This window comes from Xenopus laevis, chromosome 6L (genome assembly GCF_017654675.1).
Source record: "Xenopus laevis strain J_2021 chromosome 6L, Xenopus_laevis_v10.1, whole genome shotgun sequence".
NCBI classification, from domain to species: domain Eukaryota; kingdom Metazoa; phylum Chordata; class Amphibia; order Anura; family Pipidae; genus Xenopus; species Xenopus laevis.
In genome coordinates, this window is record NC_054381.1 from 60,698,181 (window position 1) to 60,723,342 (window position 25,162).

General features: G+C 36.6%; 1 protein-coding gene across 3 annotated transcripts in view; it reads right to left on the reverse strand.

Moving 5' to 3' along the window:
- Positions 1-25,162, reverse strand: part of LOC108718984 (E3 ubiquitin-protein ligase HECW1) — a 149,911-nt gene that overhangs the window by 91,216 nt on the left and 33,533 nt on the right. For 2 of the 3 annotated variants that reach the window (XM_041566097.1, XM_041566099.1), the window contains exon 2: positions 1,418-1,742. In XM_041566097.1, the coding sequence (XP_041422031.1) occupies positions 1,418-1,742 (325 nt within the window). Of the gene's footprint in view, positions 1-1,417; positions 1,743-19,236; positions 19,295-25,162 lie in introns of all 3 variants that reach the window. The other variant, XM_041566098.1, reaches the window with a different exon arrangement.

A 25,162-nucleotide genomic window follows, 5' to 3' on the forward strand; every position in this document is an offset into this window, starting at 1 on the left:
TACTTATCTTGACCCCTGCCTGGACTTTGGACTTTGCTGTTATCCGCCTGCCCCTGAACTCTTGCCTGGATTCTGACTACTCTGATTATCCCTTTGGACACCGCGACCTTGCTCCCTCAAGAGGGTTTCCTCCTCGATCCTGACTACCTCCCTGGAGGGATCTCCCGGCTCCCTGACAGTGTGCTTGCAACATGAGCTACCCTTTTAATAAATCAGCCCCTAGGACTAGTTACTGTACACTTCTAAGTCAGGCTGCCACTTAGGTGAACTCCTACCTCTGACTTTCATCATACTGAGGCCTCCTGCCTAACATTCCTATTTGGTTTAATTAATGTTTAAATTATTTTTTTAGTAGACTAAAGGTATAGAGATCCAAATAATGGAAAGAACCCTGATCCAGAAACTGCCAGGCCCCAAGCATTTTGGATAACAGGTCCCATACCTGTACTACATTAGTTCCAATGATCCTACTGTACTGGAGCACATAAGCTTTGTCAAAACTTTAGCAATGATGTAAAGGTGCCATTGTGAATTGTATTAAATATATACAAATTTGAACTTTACACTTGTGTGCTGCTTGTAAGGAACGCCAATGCGTCAAAACGTGTGCAGTGTCATGACGTTGGCGTGTCAAAATGCGCAGCATCAACATGCAACGTCAGTGCGTGACGCATGATGTCATCACATCCGTTTGGCGCAAAAATCAGCCTATAAAAGATGCCAGAGCTTTGCAGACCTTGCCTGATTATAGGTTCAACTTATTGTGTTCCTGAGTGTGTTATTCTATATTTGACCTTGATTCCTGCTCTTGACCTCGGCCTGTTATATTGACTAAGGACCTTGCTGAACTGACCTCTGCCTGGATTGACTTCGCTACTTTTGTAACCCCTTGGACAGTGTCGGACTGGCCCACCGGGATAACAGGAAAACTCCCAGTGGGCCCACTTGCTTCTAATCATTTAGCCAATTTCATGGTCATTCCTTATTCCTTTATGGGAGAAAAGCTTCATAATGAAAGAGTATATTAAGTAGATATAAAAGACTATGAGAATAATAAGGATGAGTGAGGAGAGGAGGAATAATAGTTTGGAAAGTGGGTCCACAGTCTAAAGCTTTCTGGTGGGCCCCTGGCATCCCAGTCTGACACTGCCCTTGGATACCGTGAACTGTGGTTGGTACCTGCTGCTTCCTCCTTGGTCCGTAACTCATAAGCGGAGCCTTTGGGCCCTGACACTGCTTGATTGTATGTAGTAATCAAAGCATATTAACCCATATTTTTTTTTAAAAACCCTTAGTATCTATGGCATGCAACTGCTATCAAAATGATTCATCTCACATTGGATTTCTGCTAGTATCTGAATACACCAGTGCACATGAAAAAAAATAGATGCACCCATGCACGTGAAACGTTACTTACCAATCAGATACATGCCAATCCAGTCTCCAGCATCCACTTCTTCTTTTATGTCCCAGTAGATTACAAGATCCTGTGAGTGTCCTATTGAGTAGTAAGAACTACTAACCATCAGAGTTGAGCGACTATCAGAAGTTACCAGGTCAGTGTCACTTGTGGAACGTGGCATGGTTACTCCTTCATGTGGGTTGTTCCTGATATCCATATTATGGAACTGGTCAGGATTGTAGCTATACCTCATAGGTTCTTTGCATCGACGCCTGTTCTGAGAATTCCTTGAAGGGGAAGCCATGGCAGCCAAACCAAGGAACCTGTTTTGGTACAAATTCTGTGGGGAAAAAAAAACATAGTTATTTGCAAATACAACTATACTTTAAAAACACAGGAAATAGTATTACACTAAAGATGTTTATGAAATATGAAAGATAAGGAAAATAGCAATGGCTGCTATGAAACATGTTGGTGTTATTAAGAAAAAAACAAATGAAACACTGTGAATATCAATAAGAGCAATGCATTTGGTAACTTTACCATCTCATGCCCTGCATACCAGGACAAAATGGGTTTTATCTCCAGACTTATTATTTCCCAGCAGCATTATTTGTTTGTACTGTAATAAACTGAAATATACTGCAGGAAATAAGTGTTAACCATTTGTGGGTGCTATTCAAACCACAATCACTCTTGGGCATTTGATTAGTACCCTAATCACTGTAACAGCTGCTCACAAGGGCTCCCTAGTGTACCTTACTAAACTCTTGAGATAACTCACTTTCAAAGCTAACCTTCTTCTTATAAAGTTCCCATCCCACAAGCCACTTTAAGAATTTTTAAATAATGAAAACTCATGTGCAAGTACATTTTACTCCACAGAACAAGAACATCCTAAATATTCTAAAATATAGGTTCTCTTTAGAAGTGATTTGTAACAGTAAAATGCCAGTATATAATACATTACAAATTTATGATAAATTGCACAAAAATGCAGAACATTTACAAATATGTGACCTTTGGTGTAAGAATGATGTTGATTATATGAATCTAAATTTAAGTGCATGCAGGTTACCTTTTGTCCATAAAAATATTTTGTATGTTTCCAAATTGTAATGAAACTGTAAAACAATGGGGCAAATTCACTAAAGGGCAAATTGGATCCTTAAAGGGACAATATGGTCCAAAATTTGTGCTGAACATACATTGTAATTTTTGTTATAATAAGGACATTTCTAAATTGATGTTATTTCTTGTTTACGCAGTTCAAAATCTGAAAATGAAACTAAATTTTCATTCTACTTTCTGATTCAAATTAGTAAAGTAACAAATCATCAACCCAGTGAGATTCATTAAAGAAATTGGGGAATGCAGATGGATCCCAAGCAGTTTGATAATATTTCCTGTTAAACAACAATTTAAAAAAACTATATTTTTGCAAATTTTGTGCATAAACGGACATTTTTACTTGAAAAAACTTGAACTTTAGTAGCACTACCTCAATGTATTTTTATGCTCTGTAACTGACGGTGATATTACCTTTTCTGTAAATGATTCACACTTGTAGACACTGCCCACTCCCTCACTTGAGAAAGGGCCTGTGACGCCCGAAACATGTCGTGTGGATATTGGCAGTTATCCTGCATATTGTCCTTTTGTCATCCGCTTCGAATTTATACATTGGTACAAAAAGGTGCATGGACGGAGCACCTGTGGGACAGCCGGACTAGCTATACTTCGCTTATACGTGTATAAATTACAGAGTGAAACACTTCCTTACTTTATATTTGGAGTCCACAAATTCAGAGAATTAGAGAGATTCAGAGATATATGTCCATTTTTCTGAGCCCAAATACAGGGAGATTATCAATATATGTTAGGGCTTTATAAGAGTAACAATAAAGACATTGATACATTATTTAACCATTTTTATTTAAATTAAATGCAAAATGGTTTAATTGATAATTAATAAAATGACCTGTGATAGGTAGCAATCATTTGTAACAATCAACAATTGATAACACAATATAAATAATGAACAACTGTTGCACAAATGTAAAGCAACATATCATTGTGTTGTAAGGAAGCAGATGTAGCATTTGCATAATGGCTGTGTGTCCACAGCCTCACTACAACACAGACCAAGAGCTCCAACTGAAGGTCTTTATGTATAGAAGTGAGTTTCCCTCAGTTCAAAGAACCAAGACAAGCATTAGGGTATTATCCATGCTAATGATCACACAAAGGGTTTTGGGTTATAATTACTGCCAGATTTGTAGTAAGCTGTACCATCAGTAATTACTTCTCTTCACATCCACCAATTACAATACATAATTACACTAATAACAATACTTTTTTATTTTGCCCCACTATTATTATACTGTCAAACAGATGAAAACTGTACTTAATATGTGAAATGCAATGAATCTTTTCTTTTGTAAGTCCCTAAATTTGCTGTGTCGGACAATCTAGCCTTTTCTGTAGAGTATATAAAATGATAAAATATAAATTAATCATTCTAAACTAATGTTCTTCACTACTTATTGTCTCTGTCCGTTTTCCTACTTCAAATGCATGTAAGCATTGCTGTGCTCTTTAATTTGCTTACAAGCGTTATCACATGAAGTTCTGCCTTGTTTTGAGCCTACCTCCCAACTGTCCCATTTATCACGGGACAGTCCTGATTTTGACAGCTCAGCCCGCAGTCCAGGGTTTCTTACTGAAATGTCCTGACTTTCTCTTTGATCTCCTGCACTGAACAACCAGAAAAAGATACAAAGGGGCAGATTCACTAAATGGTGAAAAGTCGCCAGCGACCGATTCGCACCCATAGTTACACTTCACCAGGCGGAAATTCACTCAGACAATGTTGCTATAATGCCCTACACATGAGCCCACTGTATTGTTAATGTTCCATATGTTGGGGGAAACCAGTAAACCAAAAAAAGATTTTTAGGACTTTTGAAGGCTATCACTCTGAAAATGGAAAAGACGCCAGCATTTTTTGAACTTTGATGCTTTTTCCACTCACAGAATTTGATGTAAGTAACAGAAGATTGAGGAAGATCTATGCACTCCATTGCACTTCGCCTGGTCTGAGCTGGTGAAGGCAAGTCTGGCGAAAGAGGTAACGTTCAGTAAAATAACACAAAAAAAGCACAGAAATGTGTTCAAACGTTCATAACCTGCAAGTTTGAGATGCGTTATCCGGTAACTTGGAATGCAGTCTCCATATAGACTCCATTTTATCCAAATAATTACAATTTTTAAAAATTATTTGTAATGATAAAACATACTTAATCCCAACTTTATATATATATATATATATATATATATATATATATATATATATATATATATATATATATATATATTTTATTTTAGATAATTTATTCATATTAGTGTCAGCACAATGATTTTGTAGTAGGCTAGAGGAGTTATGAAGATCCAAATTATGGAATGATCTGTTATCTGGAAAACCCCCGGTATATATATACATAACTATCATTTAATATCATCATATCATTAGATATTCTTAATGTTTTACTTACCAAAAATGAGTATGACTGTATCACTCTTTAGATCTGAAAGCCCTCAGGTATTAGAATGATCTGAGCTAAGTGGTGAAATCTGCCTTGTGGCAGTGCTGGGGAGGACATGTGTTGTGTTGCCACCCACAGGGACATCGCCAATTCACTAAGAGGCACAGGCGCCAATTCGCTAGCAAAAGGGGACGTCATTAGTAGTCATTCGCATCTCTATCGCCAGACGACTTTTCCCTCTAGCGAACGATCGTTACTCCGCAAATTCACTGATGTGAGGATTTTACTCTTTCGCCAGAGTTGACTTTGCCACCTCAGACCAGGCAAAGTGCTTAAAAGAAGCCAGATCTTCCTCAGTCTGTCACTTACATCATATCCTGTGTGCCGAAAATGCATTAAAGTTCCAAAAACGCTTGCAACATTCTTTTTTTTTAAGTGGAATTGCCAAAAGTCATAACTTGAACTTTTTTTGGGTTTTCTCCACACATTTCATAACATATGGAACATTCATTTTACAGTGCGCTCATATGTAGGACATTGTATCATCATTGCATCAGAAAAAGTGGTAACCAAGTATTTGCACCAAAATTTATAATAAAGACCTCTATACAACTTTAAATTACCCACCGTATGCAAATTGATCTAAGCACAAGATCACTAGTGAACACTAGCGCATCTTCGCTATGAAATGCTCGCGCTGCCAAAGTGATGCTAACGAAAATACACCAGAGTTTGGCGTCCAGGGCGCAACTTCGCATATTAGTGAATTAGTGTAGTGGTAGCAAATTTGCGCCTGGTGAAGTGGTGTGATGTGTGTGAAGCGTTTACTGGCGACAATTTGCCTTTTAGTAAATCTGCCCCATAGATTGCCCATACTCGAGATTCCTTATAGAGGAACTTAAAAATGTCACAGTTGTTCATATTTAATTCTGTATTTAGCTTTCAAATTATTCAAAAGCTTTGACCACAAAGATTACCAATCTCATTTAATACACTGCTGTTATTATGTGAATGTGGAGTGCACATTTGTAGGCAAGAACCCTATGGCCTTTGTATATACACAAAGGGGATGCTGTCACTTTAACATATGTTTATAACACAAAATTATTGGGTTGTGTGTCGGGTTTAGCTACATTAACTTTATGTGATTGAATAGGCACCTTCAGAAACTGCATTTTAGTGAGTACATTTCTCTTGTTCATCTATATTTGGCAATTTGCCAAAAAAAACTCATGTATTTTTCAAATAAGCATTGCTAAATGGAGTTATGTGATAATCAGTCAATTACAATGAATGCTGCTAGTTTATAGTCCAGCAAGAAAATATAAATTATTCACCAGTAGAATTTTATTTAAGCTGTGTGTTTCTAAAAAATTCTTCTAATGGCAATAACGTGGGCACAGTTCTCAGTTCTTCATAATGTTCATATTTCAGTAGCTAATATAGGGTATGTCACCAGCCTAACTGTAAATGCAGTGATGGGGATCATATAATTAGGTGTTTTTAGTCATTCTAAAAAAAAAAAAAAAAAAGCATTTAAAACATTATTGTTTCAAATTACCAGATTTAACCGTATATGCATTAATATCATAAGGATCATATCATCAATGTTTCATTCTGAGCAAAGATAAAAAGGTTGGCTTCAACACTATCATGTTTCAACACTATGGGGTATATGTATCAAAGAGTGAAGTTAGAGATTGCCGCAGTCCTATGGGGCTCTGAATTTGCGCTAGTGTCCGCTTCGCTCACATTGCAAAATTTCGCCAGGCGTACATTCGCCAGGACAACGCTAATTCAGTAAAATCCGAAGTTGCGTCCAGGGCGCCGAAAGCTGGCGAAATTGTGCTAGTATTACTGCGGCAAGCGAAGCGAAGTTGTGCTATTGGTGGCTAATTTGCATACGGTGGGAAGTAAAAGTTGAATGGACGTATATGTTGCAGCAAATACATTACAGTACACAAGCCCGGGAAATAAAATAAAGTTGTTATATTAACCTACACATGAGCCCATTGTATTGCTTATGTGCCATATGTTAGAAAATGTAGGGGGGGGAGGCGGGTACCCCAGAAAAAATGTTACAATCTTTTGCAGCCTATCACCCTGAAAAATGAAAAGTCGCCAGCGTTTTTTGGGACTTAAAAAAATGTTCAACTATTTTTTGAGGAAGTCCTATCTACTCTATTGTACTTCTCCTGGTCTGAGGTGGAGAAAGCAAGTCTGGAACAAGAGGTAACGTTAAGTAAAATCTGCATCATAGTGAATTTGCATAGTTAGATCACTTCGCCAGAGCGCAACTTCGCCAGGCGTAAAGGAGCGAATTACCGCTAGAATCTATCTACTTCGCTGGCAAAGTTATGCCTGCGCCCATTTGTAAATCGGCGAAGTAACGAAATGACATCACGCTGGCGAATCTTCGCTAACGTTACTCACTTCACCCTTTAGTAAATCTGGCCCCTAGAGTGAAATTCCGCCACTTTCCATTAATTTCTATGGGATTTTTAAAAGGGTATTTATCAATGGGTGAAACTTCATCCTTTGATAAATACGCCTTTCAAAATCCCATAGAAACAGGGCTGGGCCAGGCCAACCGGGCGCCCGGACGCGCACCTGATGAAGGAGAGAGCGATGGAGGGGAAGGGAACGTGACGGAGGGGCGGGGAGGAGACTGCAGAGGAGAACGCGACGGATGGGGAGGATAAGGTGACAGGAGGGTGCAAACCCGGCATGGGGTAGGCAGGACAATTTTAGAGGTAGCTGCCCAGCGCCCCTCTATTATTTCGCCCTATGCAGCTGCCTCTGCAGCTGTATAGAAATGAATGGAAAGTGGTGGACTGTAGCAATCTCTAACTTCACTCTTTGATAAATATACCCCTTTATTGTTTTCTTTAATATTTCGCTTGTTTACAATACAGTTTGAACAAACTGAAGTGGTTGGTCTTTTTATCAAGAACAAAGAGAAAACTTGCATTGGTAAGACAATTTTGCTGTATTGGTTACTTTCTACTTAAAGTGATTTGACACTAAAAAGCTACTCATAAAAATATGAATGTACATTCAAAGTTACCTATAGATCACGTTGATAATTTTTCGCAGATAGGGCTGCTTTTGTAATTAATTGTTACTTGAAGTTCCTAAACCTGATTGTTTCACCAACCTAACTTCTTTACCTGTTGGTTAGAGTTTCTAATGCTAATGGACTGCTTGTCTACAAATATGGCAGCCCCCTCACAGAGGTACATTGGGGATCAGATGGGTAATGCAAAAGCATTGGGACAATACTTTCAAGGCAACATTTTACATAGCAAGCAAATAATTTTATGTGAATAAGTTTGTGTCAAATGTTCCTGTTGCATTAAATTCTCTCGGTGTTGTAAACTCATCCACTACACTACCCACTTCTGCAAATAGTATACAAAAATGGGCCAATTTGAATTCTCCAGCAGTTTGAATTTCATCATATTTAGTAACTGTTTCCTGATTATCTGGAAAATGTTTTCAGACTATTTACTATGTTTGCTCAAGTATCATTGCACTATATGTATTTGTATAGCAAAAATCTTTCAAGGCAATTTGAAGTAGTTTCCGGCAAATGATTTGTTAGGTTGTCAAAAAGAAATTAGCTTTCTAACAAAATAGAAGTCTTTGGGCAAATTAACAGATCAGTAAAATCATCTCTACTTCATATTGTGGCTCAATACAATACTGTAGGTTTGTGGGCTTTAAAGAAGAAAATTTATTTAGTTTCCTACCTAGTTTTCCATTAGTTTTACTACATTCCCACCATCTAGAAAATCCTCCATGAACTATATGTATATCATTTGTGGACTACAGCCCTTGTATACCTGGGATCAACAAAAGTTTTTATGAAACTAAATGCCTACGTCTACTAACAGGAAAGAACGAAACATTTATATTAATGCTTCCCACAATCACATTTTTTTAATTACCATCGGCCTATTTTACTGAGATGTAGCAATGGATACTGCTTGCCATAAAAGAAAAATCAGGACAGAAAAGATTTTACATAATCCTTAAACCCCAATTTACAATGGAGATTAATGATTTGGTGGAGTGCAGTGCTGCTTGTAAACTCTAACAACCCATAGAACAGGGTGGTGTTTGCTCAAAGCAGATACATTGACACGATTCTTCACTGATAAATGTGTCCATTTTCAAAATGTGTCAACATTTTCTTGGCAATCAGGAAAGTGTTTGAAATTCGAACAGCTGGGAATCCAGTAAATCCAAATAACTTTAAATCGTTGAAGATGTTTAATTAATTCATCATGAAAAGTTGCTTAGAATTAAAATTCCTTTCATTTGGCAACATTTTTATTTTTCAGTTTACATCTCCTGTAAGCACAGTTATAGCTATACCCAGAAGAGTACAAATAATTTGTGCTGCATTTGGCTGTTATTGAATGGGATGCACGTAATCTATATAAAATATGTAAACGTTTTTTTTAGCACTTACTGTAGCTCAACAAATTCAAGCTTCATTATGAATCACTAAACTTGCAAAATAATGACACAAAAATAAAGTGATTAAAATATTAAGGGCAGGGTAATTGTAATAAAATGAATCAGCAAGGCACAGTATGTCAAATAGAATTAAAGCCAATCACTTTTCTAATCTTTCTTTTATTTGCACATTTAAAACAAAAACACAACAGAGCATGGATAATTGTAGATGAGATATATTTAATTAGAATGTATTATTATTTTAATTACATTAGTTACTATCCTTTTTAAAGGTTCAACGCAGCTGCCCTCTATAGTAGAGGCCTAAGCATATTTAAACACATACAGTTTTTGTTTGCATCAGATGTCATGCATTAAATATGATAAGACAGATCACTTAAATTTAATTTATTGAGATGGACATGAGCAGCTAGGCGTTTTGCAAGTGGACACAAATCTGTCATGATGTTGCATAATGTCACACAACAAACTGCTTCACTTGTTGGGGCATATTCTCAGTGCCAACTCTGCACCATACTCTGTCAGTGCAAACATAGATATGTACTAAAAGTCATCCATTCATAGTAACATAGGTGGCACACAGGAATTTAATTGAATTGCCCTTACTTTTTTTTTCCTTACTACAAACACAGCATCAAAACACACCAATATGACCCTAAATGCCCCTCTAGAACAATCACTTAGTAGTGCCAGTACAAATCATATGGAGGTAGCTTAACACGGTGATTTCAGCAAGGAAATAACAGTGGTTACATTTTCCATGTGCAGCAGGAAAAAGGAAGAAAAACACAGTGTAAACAGCCCTGCCTTGTCCTTTCAATTCCCAAAAGACTTTTTTGCATAAATATGATGACAATACAATCAAAACTAGAATAGCATGCAATCAAGCGCCATTTGGAAATCAAAGCTACGGTGTAATACATACTGATTATTTTAAAGGTAAATAAAAATAAGTAAATTATCAATCAATGAAGAGCTATAGTTATTCATCTTTAAAGATCATTTTCCTTTTGTTACAAGAGATTATACATTGGTAGTATTGCCAGAGAAATCTCTAATTAGATCAGATGACTGCACACTATACTAATTAAGTGCCAGAATTTAATTTGATCTCTTTCTTTTCCGCAGACCTTGAAGCACTTCTTACTCTGTATAACTACACTGGGAAATTATCTTGGCGTAAAAAAAAAAAAAAATCCTATCCATTCAATTACACACATGGAACAAAAAATGAGGAAGAAATTCTAACACAGAGCACTTAGGGAACTAAGGAATGATTTTAATGTTGTTGCTTTTGAAACTTCACAGGTTGGATCTTCTTGAGCAAAACACTTTTTTCAGAGCTTCTTAGGGCAGAGACACACACTGCAATTCGGGGAGATTAGTCGCCCGGTGACAAATCTCCTTTTCTTCGGGGCGACTAATCTCCCCGAACTGCCTCCTCTGCCTTCCCGCCGGCTAGAATGAAAATCTCTGGTGGGATGGCACTCGGAGCATTTTGTTTTCCGAAGTCGCCAGAAGTTGCCTCACAAGGAAACTTCGGGCGACTTCGGAAAACCCGGTGGGTCCCCCGCTCTTGTGGGCCCTGATGGCCCAGATCCGCACCCTGCGCCTCTTTATCTCTTCCTGCCACAGGCATCCAGTCGCAGCCAAAACGCAGTGCATGTGCGCACAATTGAGCACATGCACACACGTGAGGCAGGGCGATGCCAAGGGGGGCCCTGAGGCAGCAGCCCAGGGCCCCCCAGTCTGACCCTGTCAGCACAGTTATAAACAAAAAAAGATTGCCTGGATGGAGTTTAACACAATAGTAGATGGCAAAACCCGAACATACCCAGAGATCTGTTTGATCCTCCTGCAGATCTGCTTACATTTCTGTAGTTTCCAGGCTGTCTAGTTTCTCTGAATGTTATATACATATATTTTATAATCCCCAAGTAGATTTAAAATTAATTTTAGGAGATGAGATTCTGTTTTCTGAGATAAGGAACAGGGCAATATCAGAGGCAAGTGTAAATAATCTCATAATTAATATTTTTGTCTGTTAGTTCTGCCAGCTACAAAAATCTAGGATTTAACAATGAAAATAGTGTATTGTATGCAGGATCTTGTCAGAATAAGTAAATAAAATAATAAATTAAAAAAATAATTAAACAAATTTACATTTATATGTTATTTTCATTTGCCAATTGCTTATGTGTTTCCTTTCTGTCTATAATGCCCTAATGCTAGTTTGCAAATAAACCAGTAAAATTAACATGCCACATATGTCTTTCTTTAATTTTTTTCATATAGCACACAAATGTAGCAAAATATGTGCTTATTGTTTGCTGAATGCAAATTGATGATAGCACTTAGTGACTATTATGACCATGTTTTCATATGCCTGTAATGAGTGAAGAAAGACCAGAGCAAATGCTGAGAGGGAGTTGTTGAACACAAAAGTCTGAAAACCCCATATTAAATTGGATGACCGTACACATATAAAATATCAACACTGATGATTTGACAAATTTATCAGAGAGTATACATATGCCAATTCATCAAAATGTGTTCGGCTCCTGCATATTAGATAAATATAATCCAAAATGTTTAATAAACTTGTCATAACCGTTATTACTGGTCTGTAAAAATGATTGGCCCATTATAAACCTTCCCATTATTCTAATATTAAAGTAAGAAAGAAAAATCTTATCATTTTCAGGTTTTGTGCAAAAAACAATGCAATATTATTAAACATATATTGCAAAGTGGCATATTTTTCTCTCTAGTGGAAAAATACACTTTGCTTGGGACTTTGGATCTCATTGCTGCCTAGCCAAGGAAGAAAGAGAATAATTACAAGTATGCTGTATTTTTTGTTTAGCGCTAAAGCTGGCCATAGACCCAAAGATCTGATTTTCGGACCGCGTGTGGAGAGTCCCGACATTTTTCGTCCGGCGGAGATCAGTCGTTTAGTCGATCGGACGGGTTAAAAGATTTCTGTCGGCTGCCGATAATATCTCTGCATGTATTGCCGATCGTACGATTTTCAGAGGGAGACTGTCACTAGCTTTTGTCGAAAATAACTTTTGTACGATTGCTGTCAGGGGCAGAACATCGCCTGATCTGTTCTTTTACTTCTTTATTTGATCGGAATTGTTAGTGGCAGGTCGGGAGATGGGGAAGTCTGATTGTACGATGATTCGTACGATCGGATCTTTGCATCTATGGCCAGCTTAAGAGATATAACAAAAAGGACACAATCTTGACTAGAATGTACATGGCACTTGATTCTAATATTAAAACATGCAATAAAACTTAAATGAAGGTTCACATACATATACAACTTTGATCTATTTCTAAAAGTCTTAAATGCAAAAGTATACTATTAAAAAGCATAGGTGATAAAATTAAGATACGACTTTTTCTTGCCACAAATCGTCTCTCCACCTCCCACATTTTTAAAACAATTTCATTAACTAAAAGAGGGAAGAACTGGAATTTTAAATGAAATACATCAGTCAGCACTCTCTATATTTTATTCAAGGAAATGTATAATTTTAAAAAAAACTAATGCAAAAAATATAGAAAGCCACAGGGAAAGAAATAGTTATCTCGTCCTAAACCAGATTTATAAATCCTGCAGCAACTACAGAAAACCTTAAGCTCTCCTGATCATAAGCAGGTTATGCTCACAATGATGTGAAAGCCTAAAAAGATTTCCTTCTAATTCCTTGAATATATCTATTATACATTTATATAAAAGGAGTGTGTCCCATTTTGCAAATGAAATAGATTTTGATTTACACTTTGCATTAATGCAATATTTAATTATAAGTTCTTTTACACAGAAATGCCAATTTTCATGAAAAATCTATAAGTGACTAGCAAAACCAGTTATTTTGGGAGGGAAATGTCCTAGTTCATTCTTAATAACGCAATAGCAAACCTAAAAAATTTTTATTGTGGTTTATTAGGTAATTCTATTTTACTTTATATATAAAAATATATTTATAATGGGTAATTCTTTTTTATAATTAATTATATTAACACCTATGGGCCCATTTATTAAACCTAGAATTTATCTGTTCGAGGTTTTTAAGGGGAAAACATGAATTTTTTGTGGGAAAAAACCCTCATTTTTAGAGATTTATTATATAGCAAAGCTGCTAAAAATCTGAAACCAAAAATACTCCATCTCAAACCTGTCGAGGTCAAGTCAATGGCAGATTTTCCTGAAGTTGTTTCTTGACATCGTGATCTGCTCTGGATAATCCAATAAAGAGTCAGATTCAATTCAGTGGGAAAAAGTCTCATGGTTTATCACGGGAAAACTCATGGACGAAATTCAATTTGAAGAGAAAAAACTTTTCTCCTAATTCAGTTCCAATTTTTTTCTATAAACTTTAATAGAGTTTTCGTATGATAAACTGTGAGATACGTTTTTCTGAATTCAATTGCATCTCAAATTGAATCTTGTCCATGAGTTTTCACGTGATAAACCTTTTTCTCACTGAACTGAATCTGCTCTATATTAGGGTTTTCGTCCGATAATCCAAAAAAGTTGAGTTTTCTCAGGGAAAATTCAATAAAGTCGAGTTTTCAGAGTATCAATCGTACTATACAAATTGACGCTTGATTTTGTTGCAATGTTTGGTCTGTCCAATTTTTACATGAAAAATTATTGGTAAATGAGTTCAATTCATGGAAGGGAGTTTGGTCGACTTTGTTTTCATAAAAAATTTAGATTAATTCCAGTTTTAGTAAACAACCCCCTTAATGTGTATTAAAAAAATACTTAAATGGTATTGGTAAAAAAAGAACTGTGCTGTTTGAGTTCACCTGAAATGTAGAGTTTTTAAAAATAACATGTTATTTTTTTTGCTGCAGTAGTTAACATTTTTTATCATAAAATTATACAGTGAGATAATACCACCATTAATAAAATAAGAACTTTGAACTTTTACACAGAACTGCTTTTTAGGGTATAAATATATTCAGCTATTTGGCTTCCATAGACCAACAGAGATTTTTTTAATTAAAACACCAATAAAAATTTGTTGCAGATACTAATTGACATATTTTAGGATTTCTGTAGAACTTAATAAATGATGTTTGAAGGGGTTGTAGTCCTGTATACATATATAATTTGAATAATGAAAGCAAATTGAATGTGTTAGGTTTGCATAGGTCACATTCATGTGAATACTATGTGCCACTGCTGTTATTTTGCATTAATGCTGCAAGTAATACATCATGTCCTGAACCTCATATAGCTACCTCTTCTACACACATAGATGGAGACAAATCATCTATACTTCAAAGTTGGTCACTATTTGATAAATGTCGCCAAGAAAAAAATACATTTACGTTTATATGTTGTTTTCTTTTTCCAATTGCTTATGTTTCACTTCTGTCTATAATGCCCTAATGTTAATTTGCAAATAAATTAAAAAATTAGCATGGCAAATTTGTCTTTCTTTAATGTTTCTTTCATATAGCACACAAATGTAGCAAAATATCTGCCTACTGTTTGTTGACTGTAAATTGATGACAGCAATTAGTGATGATTATGATCAAAATATATTTCTCCAAACAATAAGAAGGGCATGAATGGTTTTATGGAGAAACTTTAATTTCTGGGCAAAAAGTTTAATTAAAAAAATTGATGGGAAGTTGTATATTATTTTAGGAATCATTTGTGAAAGCAGTAAGGTCTATACTACCGTGACCCAAAATAACCAACCCAAGCACCCAAAAAAAGACATGGGAAAAAATATTGCACGATTAGGTGGCAGGTCTGTGTACAGGGCTTGATCAACATTTTTGAAATAAAGATTCTACATTAAAGGGAAGGTATGGTCACTTTAATAGATAAAGGGATTTATTTCTTATTATGAGGCAAGGTGCAAAAGACAGGCCTTTATGGCTTTCTAATGTTGAGCCAAAACAGCTGCCACACACCACATCTTTTTGTCCATATTTCTATTTTCCAGATGTTGGGAGATATGTGTTAGTCCAAGGTTAGGAAGACTCCTGTACTATGGGCTGTGGGCTACCTTGCAATCCACAGCACTGCCTTCAACATCTTGCACTGGATTTTTAAGTCGCTGTAGGAGAAGAGCACAGCCTCTGTCCTAGAAACAAGTGCTCTGTGCATGGGTATTACCAGTCACAATTTAGCACCCATAAGTGGGTTCACTTGCATACAAGGAAATACTAAACAAGCCCGATAGTGTTTATAAAGTTTAATGATATGTATCTTTATATATATATATATATATATATATATATATATATATATATATATATATATATATATATACATATATATATATATATATATATATATATATATATATATATATATATATGTATTGTGTTGGTTAATACAATCAACTAAATCCAATGATAAAAGAATAGTTTTTTGCAAACAAACTTTAGAATGAGCTAATTAAGGATGATTTCACTGCACTGTAACAAAAGCTGTATGGTGGCAGTTCCAAGCAGTAACGTAACTAGAGGGGGACGGGCCCTGGTGCATGACGCACAGCCGGGCCCACCGCCCCCCTCCGTACGCAATTTTCGGAGGGGGGCGCACGGGCTGCCAGGGGCCCTGACGGGGTGCAGGTCCTGGCCCACTCACACCCCCTGCTCCCCGGTAGTTCAGCCACTGGTTCCAAGAAGGCTTGCAACAGTGGATAAGAATAGAAAAATCACAAGGTTAAAGGCATACAAGCTGATTTTTAGTGTGTTGTCCCCCTCCCCCATCCTGTGTCAAAGTGAAACACTGGTATGTGCTGGGTTCTGCCTGTGACAAGAGTGTATAGGACCTTTAATGTACAAACAAATTGTTTTCACATATAATGGGGGGAGGGGTGCAATTTCCTGTGTTTTGTCCCCCATACCAAGGGTGCAAGAAATTGGTTGAGGAACTAAATGCTAAAAATTGGCCCATGTGTCATTACTTAATAGATAGGCGCTCACACACCCTTTTACTAATATTCACTGATAAGTAGTGTTTAGAGGATACGACAACCTCCAAATCCAAGTAGAAAAGAAGCACACTGGCACACATGGAGTGCAGTTGCAGGGCAAGCCCTTGCAAAAAAAATTTTATTGCGGAACCGCAACGTTTCGGGGCTTCACTCCATGGGGCAAATTCACTAAAGCGAGAATTGGCTAATGCTAGCACAAATTCGCCAGCGTGACGTCATTTCGATACTTCGCCGATTTACTAACGGGCGCTGGCGTAAATTCACTAGCGAAGTGGACCTATTCTCGTGCTACTTCACACCCTTACGCCAGGCAAAGTTGCGCTATGACGAAGGGACGCAACTACACTAATTCACTAACTTGTGGATTTTCATGAACGTTAACTCTTGCGCCAGACTTGCCTTCGCCAACTGAGACCAGGCGAAGTGCAATAGAGTAGATAGGGCTTGCTTCAAAAAAAGTTTAAATTTTTTCTAAGTCCCAAAAAACAATGGCGTCTTTTCCTTTTTTAAGGGTGATAGGCTGAAAAAAATCGTACATTTTTTGAGGGTACCCTCCTTCCCCCCTACATTTCCTAACATATGGCACCTAAACGATACAGTGGGCACATGTATAGGGCAAAATAACAACTCTATTTTATTTTATAAAGCTTTCCCAGGCTTGTGTAGTGTAATGTATTTGCTGCTACATATACGTCCATTGTACCTTAACTTGGCACCGTATGCAAATTAGCCATCACTAGCGTAACTTCGCTTTCCTTGATGAATTAACGCTAGCACAACTTCGCTACCGTTCGCCTCCCTGAGCGCAACTTCGGAGTTTAGTGAATTAGAGGCTCCCTGGCGAAACTTCGCCTGGCGAAGTGCGGCGAAATGTAGCGAAGTCTGCGCTAGTGCAACTCCGCAGGTTAGTGAATTTGCCCCCATGTGTGCCAGTGTGCTTCTTTTCCATGTGTCGTTACTGGCTTTAACTGTCAAATAATCTACAGCGCACTAAGTTTGGGTCTATTGTGAATATGATATTACAAATAATAAAGACAGCAGGACATATTTTCACGGGCTTAAAATGTGTGCAATTTATGTCTTTATAATCAGGCCTCATTTAACACTAAAACCTAGAGAGTTAGCTGAGTGTACAATGTTGGTCATAATAACATAGGCCTTAAAGGAGAATTAAAGCTTAATTAAAGAAGTAGCTAGAAATGTGGTATATTATGTTTTGCGCTTCTGTACCAACCCAAGGCAACCACATCCATTTAGCAGTAAAGATCTGTGTCTCCAAAGATGTCCCACTAGCTCCCCATTTTCTTTTCTGTTGATTCACTGCAAATGCTCTGTGCTGCTGTCAATTACTGAGCTTAGGGACCCACTCAAAATATACAGTAGACATAGAATACAAATTTTATAATATAAGGCTGATTTGTAATTAAAGGAACTGTAACACCAAAAAGTGTTGGTAATTAAAATATAATGCACTGTTGCTCTGCACTGGTAAAACTGGTGTATTAGCTTTTCAACAGCTGCTCAGAGCCTACTGAGCATGTAAATGTTGCATGACACTTTCCAAGATAGTGACCTCCTTTGACAAATTTCAAGTCCTGGATCATTGCTGCTATTGAGAAGCTGAAACTTTAGGCTGATGTAATAAGGTAATTTTATAAAATATGGCATTTTTAACCATATTCATTTTTAGGGTTTAGTTCGCCTTTAAAGGAAAACTATACCCCCAAAATGAACACTTAAGCAACAGATAGTTCATATCATATTAAGTGGCATATTAAAAAATCTTACCAAACTGGAATATATATTTAAGTAAATATTGCCCTTTTACATCTCTTGACTTGAGCCACCATTTTGTGATGGTCTGTGTGCTGCCTCAGAGATCACCTGACCAGAAATACTTCAACACTAACTGTAACAGGAAGAAGTGTGGAAGCAAAAGACACAACTCTGTCTGTTAATTGGCTCATGTGACCTAACATGTATGGTTTGTTGGTATGTTTGTGAGTACAGTGAATCATACGATCCCAGGGGGCGGCCCTTATTTTTTAAAATGGCAATTTTCTATTTATGATTACCCAATGGCACATACTACTAGAAAAGTATATTATTATGAAAATGGTTTATTTACATGAAGCAGGATTTTACATATGAGCTGTTTTATGCAATATCTTTTTATAGAGACCTACATTGTTTGGGGGGTATAGTTTTCCTTTAAGAAATGCTACTTGTGGTCACCAATGAAACTCGCCTAACTGGCTGCCAAAAGATATTGGGATATTTTGCAAGGATACTTTTACTATCCTTTTGGCTCTCCATCATTGCACTCCATCTAAAGAGGTAATTCCTGCACCTTTCCCACTGAAATCAGTCCAGTGAGAGTTTGTGTTGTTGTGTGTTAAGTGAGGGTTTTTACAGCTAGTCCAATATTTCTACAAGAGGCACAACCACCGTGCAGTGTGTGAACCAGATCAATCTAATGCTTGAACTAGAACATATACATTCGATCCAGAGGCTTGAGTCTATCTATAATGATGGTGTTACTTAAAGGTAAAAGACCGTTCTTGTTAATGTCATAAAATATGTACACAGCAGAGCTGGAATGGTTCCTGAGTAATCTTGCAGATGGTTACTCTGTAATTTAAAGTATGTTTCCTTTAGTGTAATGAGCACAAACTCCTTGGCAAATGAAATGATTCATTGGTTTATCCAGGAGAGTAGGTCAGCTGCATTAGGGTGTGGGCTATGATACATTCCATTATGAATGGTTAATGGATTTATAATGGAATGACATGGATGGGGTTTATAATCAGAAAAACACACTGACCTTAACACTACACAGGTGCAGCAGCATAATGACCCGCCAACTGAAAGCACATCAATTCCTGGGAAAAAGTTCAACGAAATTGACTTAGCATTGTATCCCAACGAATAACACAAACATCATGTTATCATAATATAGTGATATACTTATTAGCCAGGCACATACTGCTGAAAGAGCACAATTTTTAGGCAAAAGAGGATAAAACATCATAGTCTGCAATAAAAACAACAGACTACGATGAAACAAAAATATTGCAGATTTGAGGATAGCGGTAAGGGCCAATGACAATGGTTAGCATTATTTGGATTAAATCTAGTCACACATTTTTGTAGACAAACCAATTACTTTATTAGCAAATGATTAGCCATCATTAGGACCAATTGTAGATAATGACTTGATTTGTTCTTCTACAGTTTGGGAGAAACATAATTGTTTCCCTGCTGTTTTAGCTGGAATTTAACTCAGAGATACAGTATTCCTTCCAGATATCTATAAATAGCTTGCCTTTGGGCAGTTCCTAAATACATTGTTTCTCATTCTATATTCTGCAACAATTTAGCTCACATAGAATCTATGGGCTGGTGTAGAAAAATCATTGCCAAGGAACATTTCTGCTTGTATTTTATTTTACTTCAAAAAGTAATTTACTTCAAAAAGTAAGACATTATCTCAAAAGGAGCATAAGCTCATATGTACAGTATATTATCATTGCTACATGCAGTAACACAGCTTTAAGACATCAAATATTCATATCACTTTTCCTTGTTCAATAAACGAAGAGAAAATGAAGATGGCGATAGTCTAGGCTGGTATGAGAGATGATGACAGCAGTAAGCTCCTGATGTTGGGACAGAGTAACAAGCTTAAACAATATATTCTGCATTCAATAAGAATAGATGACATAGATAGACAGACAGACGATAGATAGATAGATAGATAGATAGATAGATAGATAGATAGATAGATAGATGATATACTGAGCACATGTATGTCAGATATACATATCCATCTATTGTACAGCCCTGCAAAATATGCTTGCACAAATTATGTGTTAGTAATGATAATGATATTATACACATATAGATTGAAGTTGAAGTGTTTAATTGCTCTCTCTCTCTCTCTCTCTCAATACACTGTAAACACATACAGCAGGAAAATAAGTATTGAACACGTCAACAGTAGTGATGGGCGAATCTGAACCCATTTTTCTTTGCCAAAAATTTGCCGAAATGCATTGAAGTCTAAGGGCGACAAAATGATTTTTGATGCATGACAAATTGCACAACAAATTTGTGACTCACAACAAAATTTTTCACCCAATATAGTCTATAGGCGCCATTTTCGTGGCAAAACTTGGAGAAAAATTTCGCTCAACACTAGTCAACAGTTTTCTCAGTAAACATATTTCTAATGGGGCTATTGTCATGAAACTTACACTGGATGTCAATAACAACCCAAGTACACATACAAAGAAATCAAAACAAATAAGTCCATAAATTGTAATGTGTAATAAAGTGGAATGACACAGGGAATAAGTACTGAAGACATGCAGAAAGGGAGGTGCAAAAAGGCATGGAAAGCCAAGAAACCTGCCGTACTATGTACTATGAGGTTTTTCCTCTTAAAGGGATACTGTCATGGGAAAAAAATGTTTTCAAAATGAATCAGTTAATAGTGCTGCTCCAGCAGAATTCTGCACTGAAATCCAGAGCAAACTGATTTTTTTATATTCAATTTTGAAATCTGGCTAGACATATTGTCAATTTCCCAGCTGCCCCAAGTCATGTGACTTGTGCTCTGATAAACTTCAATCACTCTTTACTGCTGTACTGCAAGTTAAAGTGATATCACCCCCCTCCCTTTTTCCCCCCAGCAGCCAAACAAAAGAACAATGGGAAGGTAACCAGATAGCAACTGGGGGCAGCTGGGAAATTGACAAAATGTCTAGCCCCATGTCAGATTTTAAAATTGAATATAAAAAAATCTGTTTGCTCTTTTGAGAAATGGATTTCAGTGCAGAATTCTGCTGGAGCAGCACTATTAACTGATTCATTTTGAAAAAAAAATTTTCCCATGACAGTATCCCTTTAACCATTATACAGTATGTATTGTATTAAATAAGTATATGTATACAAGATCACAGTCAGTTTTTTTCCCGCTTATCTTTAATTGCTGCGTTCATATTTCCCCAGAGAGGGTAAGTTGTTCTTTTCCAGTCCTCATATGGTAACCAGTGGTGTAACTATTTTGGCCTGGGCCTCCCCGCAACATTTTTGTTGGGCCCCCATCCCCCTCGTCGAAATCACAGGTCACCCACAGCATACCCAAAAACAAGGGTCATCTGCAACACAGGTAAGGCAAAGTTCTTTCTAATACATTTTTGGTATCCCTGTCTCTTCTCTGCACTACTCCTACTCCAGTTTAAAATTAAAAAAAAATTAAATATAACAAAAAAAAATGGTGTTCATCAAGTTAAAATAAAAAATTGCCCCTTACAATCAATACATTAAATAAACCAAAATCACTGGTTGGCTAGACATAATAAATTCATAAAAACAATTAATAGTATGCAGGGTCACTAAAGACAATATTTCAGGCTGTACAATTAACCAGACAATTTTCAGTTCATTTGATTAAAAGGCAGGGTTGGAAGAGAAAACTGTATGCCAATTACCATATAGAAGCCTCCACTTTATACAGATGATTGCAAAACCTTTTCTCCCAATTACTGTGTGTAAAAAAAACTCTTATATAGTTGTCTTTCATGCTAGAGGTTTACACACATGCTGTTAATCCAAGGATAGTAATCAGTCACTCCACTGAACACAGGACCATTAGATACTTTAGCAGGATGGGTGCTCTTAGTATGGGGTGCCCCTCTCCACCCTCCCTATAATAAGCGCTAGGTAAGATCGCTCTCACCAATCTGTAATTTAATATTATCCTCGCGCTGTACTGCAGAATCTCAGTGTGTACACTCTCCTCCTCGCTCGCAGCCTTCTCCGGAGCCACACTTACTTCTCCTAAGTGCATTCCACTGTGAAACACAATTCCCAGAAGTGAATCACCACCTTTGGATAATACTTTAAAGAGTTGAAATTTGGATTGCCACTTAGTAGAATCTTAACGCAAGTGATCTCTGCACAGGTCTACAGTTCTGCAACGTGTTTCGGCCTTCAGGCTTTATCAAGCAAATATCCGCAAGAAGTTAAAATTTCTAAATATTGTATTTAAAGGGGCATATAAAAGGGGGTACTTAATAAATACACATACATTCCCTATAACATATTCTAAACAAACAACATTTTAAAGGGCAATAAAATGTATCTCTCAATGCATAACTAACCAATTACTCTATAAACGGAGCAAGCTCAAACGTACTATTAAGACCCCTGGGTGGCAAGGTATTTAACTTAAAAATCCACTACTGTTCCCTGCAACGCAATTATCTATCTCTGTCCCTTTTCTTGTTCACATGTACCCAGGCAATAATCATAAACCATAATTCTCTTGTATTTACATAAATAACGTGTTGACTGATAATTAAAGTACTTTTTCAGAAAGTACTGCTTAGAATTCAGCCTAGATTCAAAATATGTACATTTATTAACAAACTCACATCTCGAACAGTGACCACAGGGGAACATACCCTTAAATTTTAAAAAGGTAGATCCATCAGACATGCTCTTTTTCATTTTTTATTTTGCTAGGAGCTCTTATATCCTTCAATGTAGGGAATTCTTAAAGATTCCATTAGGTTTCTTATCTAAAACTTTGCATAACACCTTATCTTCCAAAATGATATGCCAATGTTTCTTAATCACATTGAAAACTCTCTAACTTTCCCCACTACATTTAATCACAACACAAGGCCCTCTATTCCTCTTATTCGTTATTTTTTGGGGGCAAATGATACTTTCCTATCTAGAAGTTCTCACATTTCCTATATCTGTTTTTATTTTCTCCTCCGCAAAAGCCTTTTTAGAAACATATTCTTAATAACCTCCACCTGTCCCTCAAAATCTTCTACCCTACTACAATTTTTTCTCACTCGTAAATTGACCATAAGGAACTCCATCTATCCATGTCTTCAGATGGCAAGTATCTACAGGTAAATAGGAGTTGACATCCACTTCCTTGAAGTGAGTAGTAGTGCAAACAACACCATCTACAATTGAAACTAACAGATCTAAAAATATTACTAGATGTCTACTAATGGTAGAAATCAAAACAATATTTCTATCAATATAATTTAAATAATCAATAAACTCAGTTAACAATCTGGGTAAAAAAAGTTAGTTGGACACCATTCTTTATAAAAATTAGGATTTTCTAAATTATGAACCCAAAATACTTAACTGATATTGAATGTTTCTTTCATGCAGCTATAAATTCTACCCCGCAGACTCTATCCAGATGTTATAATCACTAATGCTACCCTATGTGATATCTACATTTTCACTTTGCCACTAATACTGCTGATCAGCAATGCTGTACTAGATGCAAGGCACCAACAACACATACTTGGATCTACAGTAATGTCAGCTCTGATCAACATGTTTTTTCCCACCAGTGAAATAAAGGCCCATACTATCATTTTGTATACCTACTATCCTACAACTATCATTTTGTATACCTAGCATGCTACAACCGATGATAAGCCTGTAACTATTGTTCAACTACTCTACATCTTAATTTCATAAAGGTGTAACCCTCATTTGTTGCAGGAAGCAAAGAGTTAAAGTATAATAAAACCTGTGACATCATGGAAAATGTCATACTTATTTATATACTAGTTAAGCATTCTCTTCCTTCTCATTCCTCCTTAGTTGAATGACAAGTAAGTCAGTGCTACACTAACATAAATGTCATCTTTTCATACTATGACCTAAGCCAGTCAATGAACAAAGCCATTGCTGTTCTCTGCGGGTTTTTGATTCTGTCGTTCTTTGTTGCAGTATAATATTTTCATCAGATTAGACAGAGTGGGCACTGTTCTCCACCCTCATCAACTTTGTACCATGATGTTTCAAGATGTCTATCTGTTTTTTTTTCCCAAGGACACAGTGAAAGCCAATTTAATTACATAGGTACAACCTGACAGTTATGAAGCAAGCTGACAACAAGATTATCTGAAGTCTGTAGAGTTATTAAAATAATAAAAATGGCACGTGGGATTAGTGCATTATTTTATGAAAACATACTGTAAATACAAACTGTGGCAATAAAAGACCCAGCTGATTGTCTGAAGAACATATATGGAAACTCCTTTTGTTCCTAAGATGTTTTTTTTAACAATTATTCAGTAGGCAATGTGAAACTTACAGTATTTTAAATTTGCCTTGGGTTTGGAATCACTTACTTTACAAACAATTATATGTTATGATTTTGCTTTGATCTCATTCCAAAAGTACAAAGATGAAAGCAAGATGAAATCTATGAATATTCCTTTTCTTATGCAACATAAAAATAAGCACAAGCAGAGGTAATAATGTTAAAAGACCACACAGACATCAGCGCTAAAAACGGTAACCCCCCCACACACACACAAGGTATAAAACACCATTGATGGTCAGGGCCCCTTTATAAGTTACAAAAAAGTATGGCGCCAGGGCCCCCCATAAAAGTTTTTTTTAAAATTAGTGGTTATGGCCCCCCTACAAGTTAAAAAAAATAATTGGTAACAAGGGCCCCCCATTAGTAAAAAAAAACATTGCGCCATGGCCCCCCATAAAAGTTTTTCTTTAAACATTGGTGCCAGGACCCCCCCCCCTTACAAGTTAAAAAGAAACATTAGGGCTCAAGAGAATGTTTTTTTAAAAATAAATAAAAAAATAAAAAAAACATATATTGGTGTTCAGTAGAACTGAACTTGTGGCTTCAGGACTTCAAGTTCAGCTCCTTTTGTGACTTTCGGTCTTTTCACGGC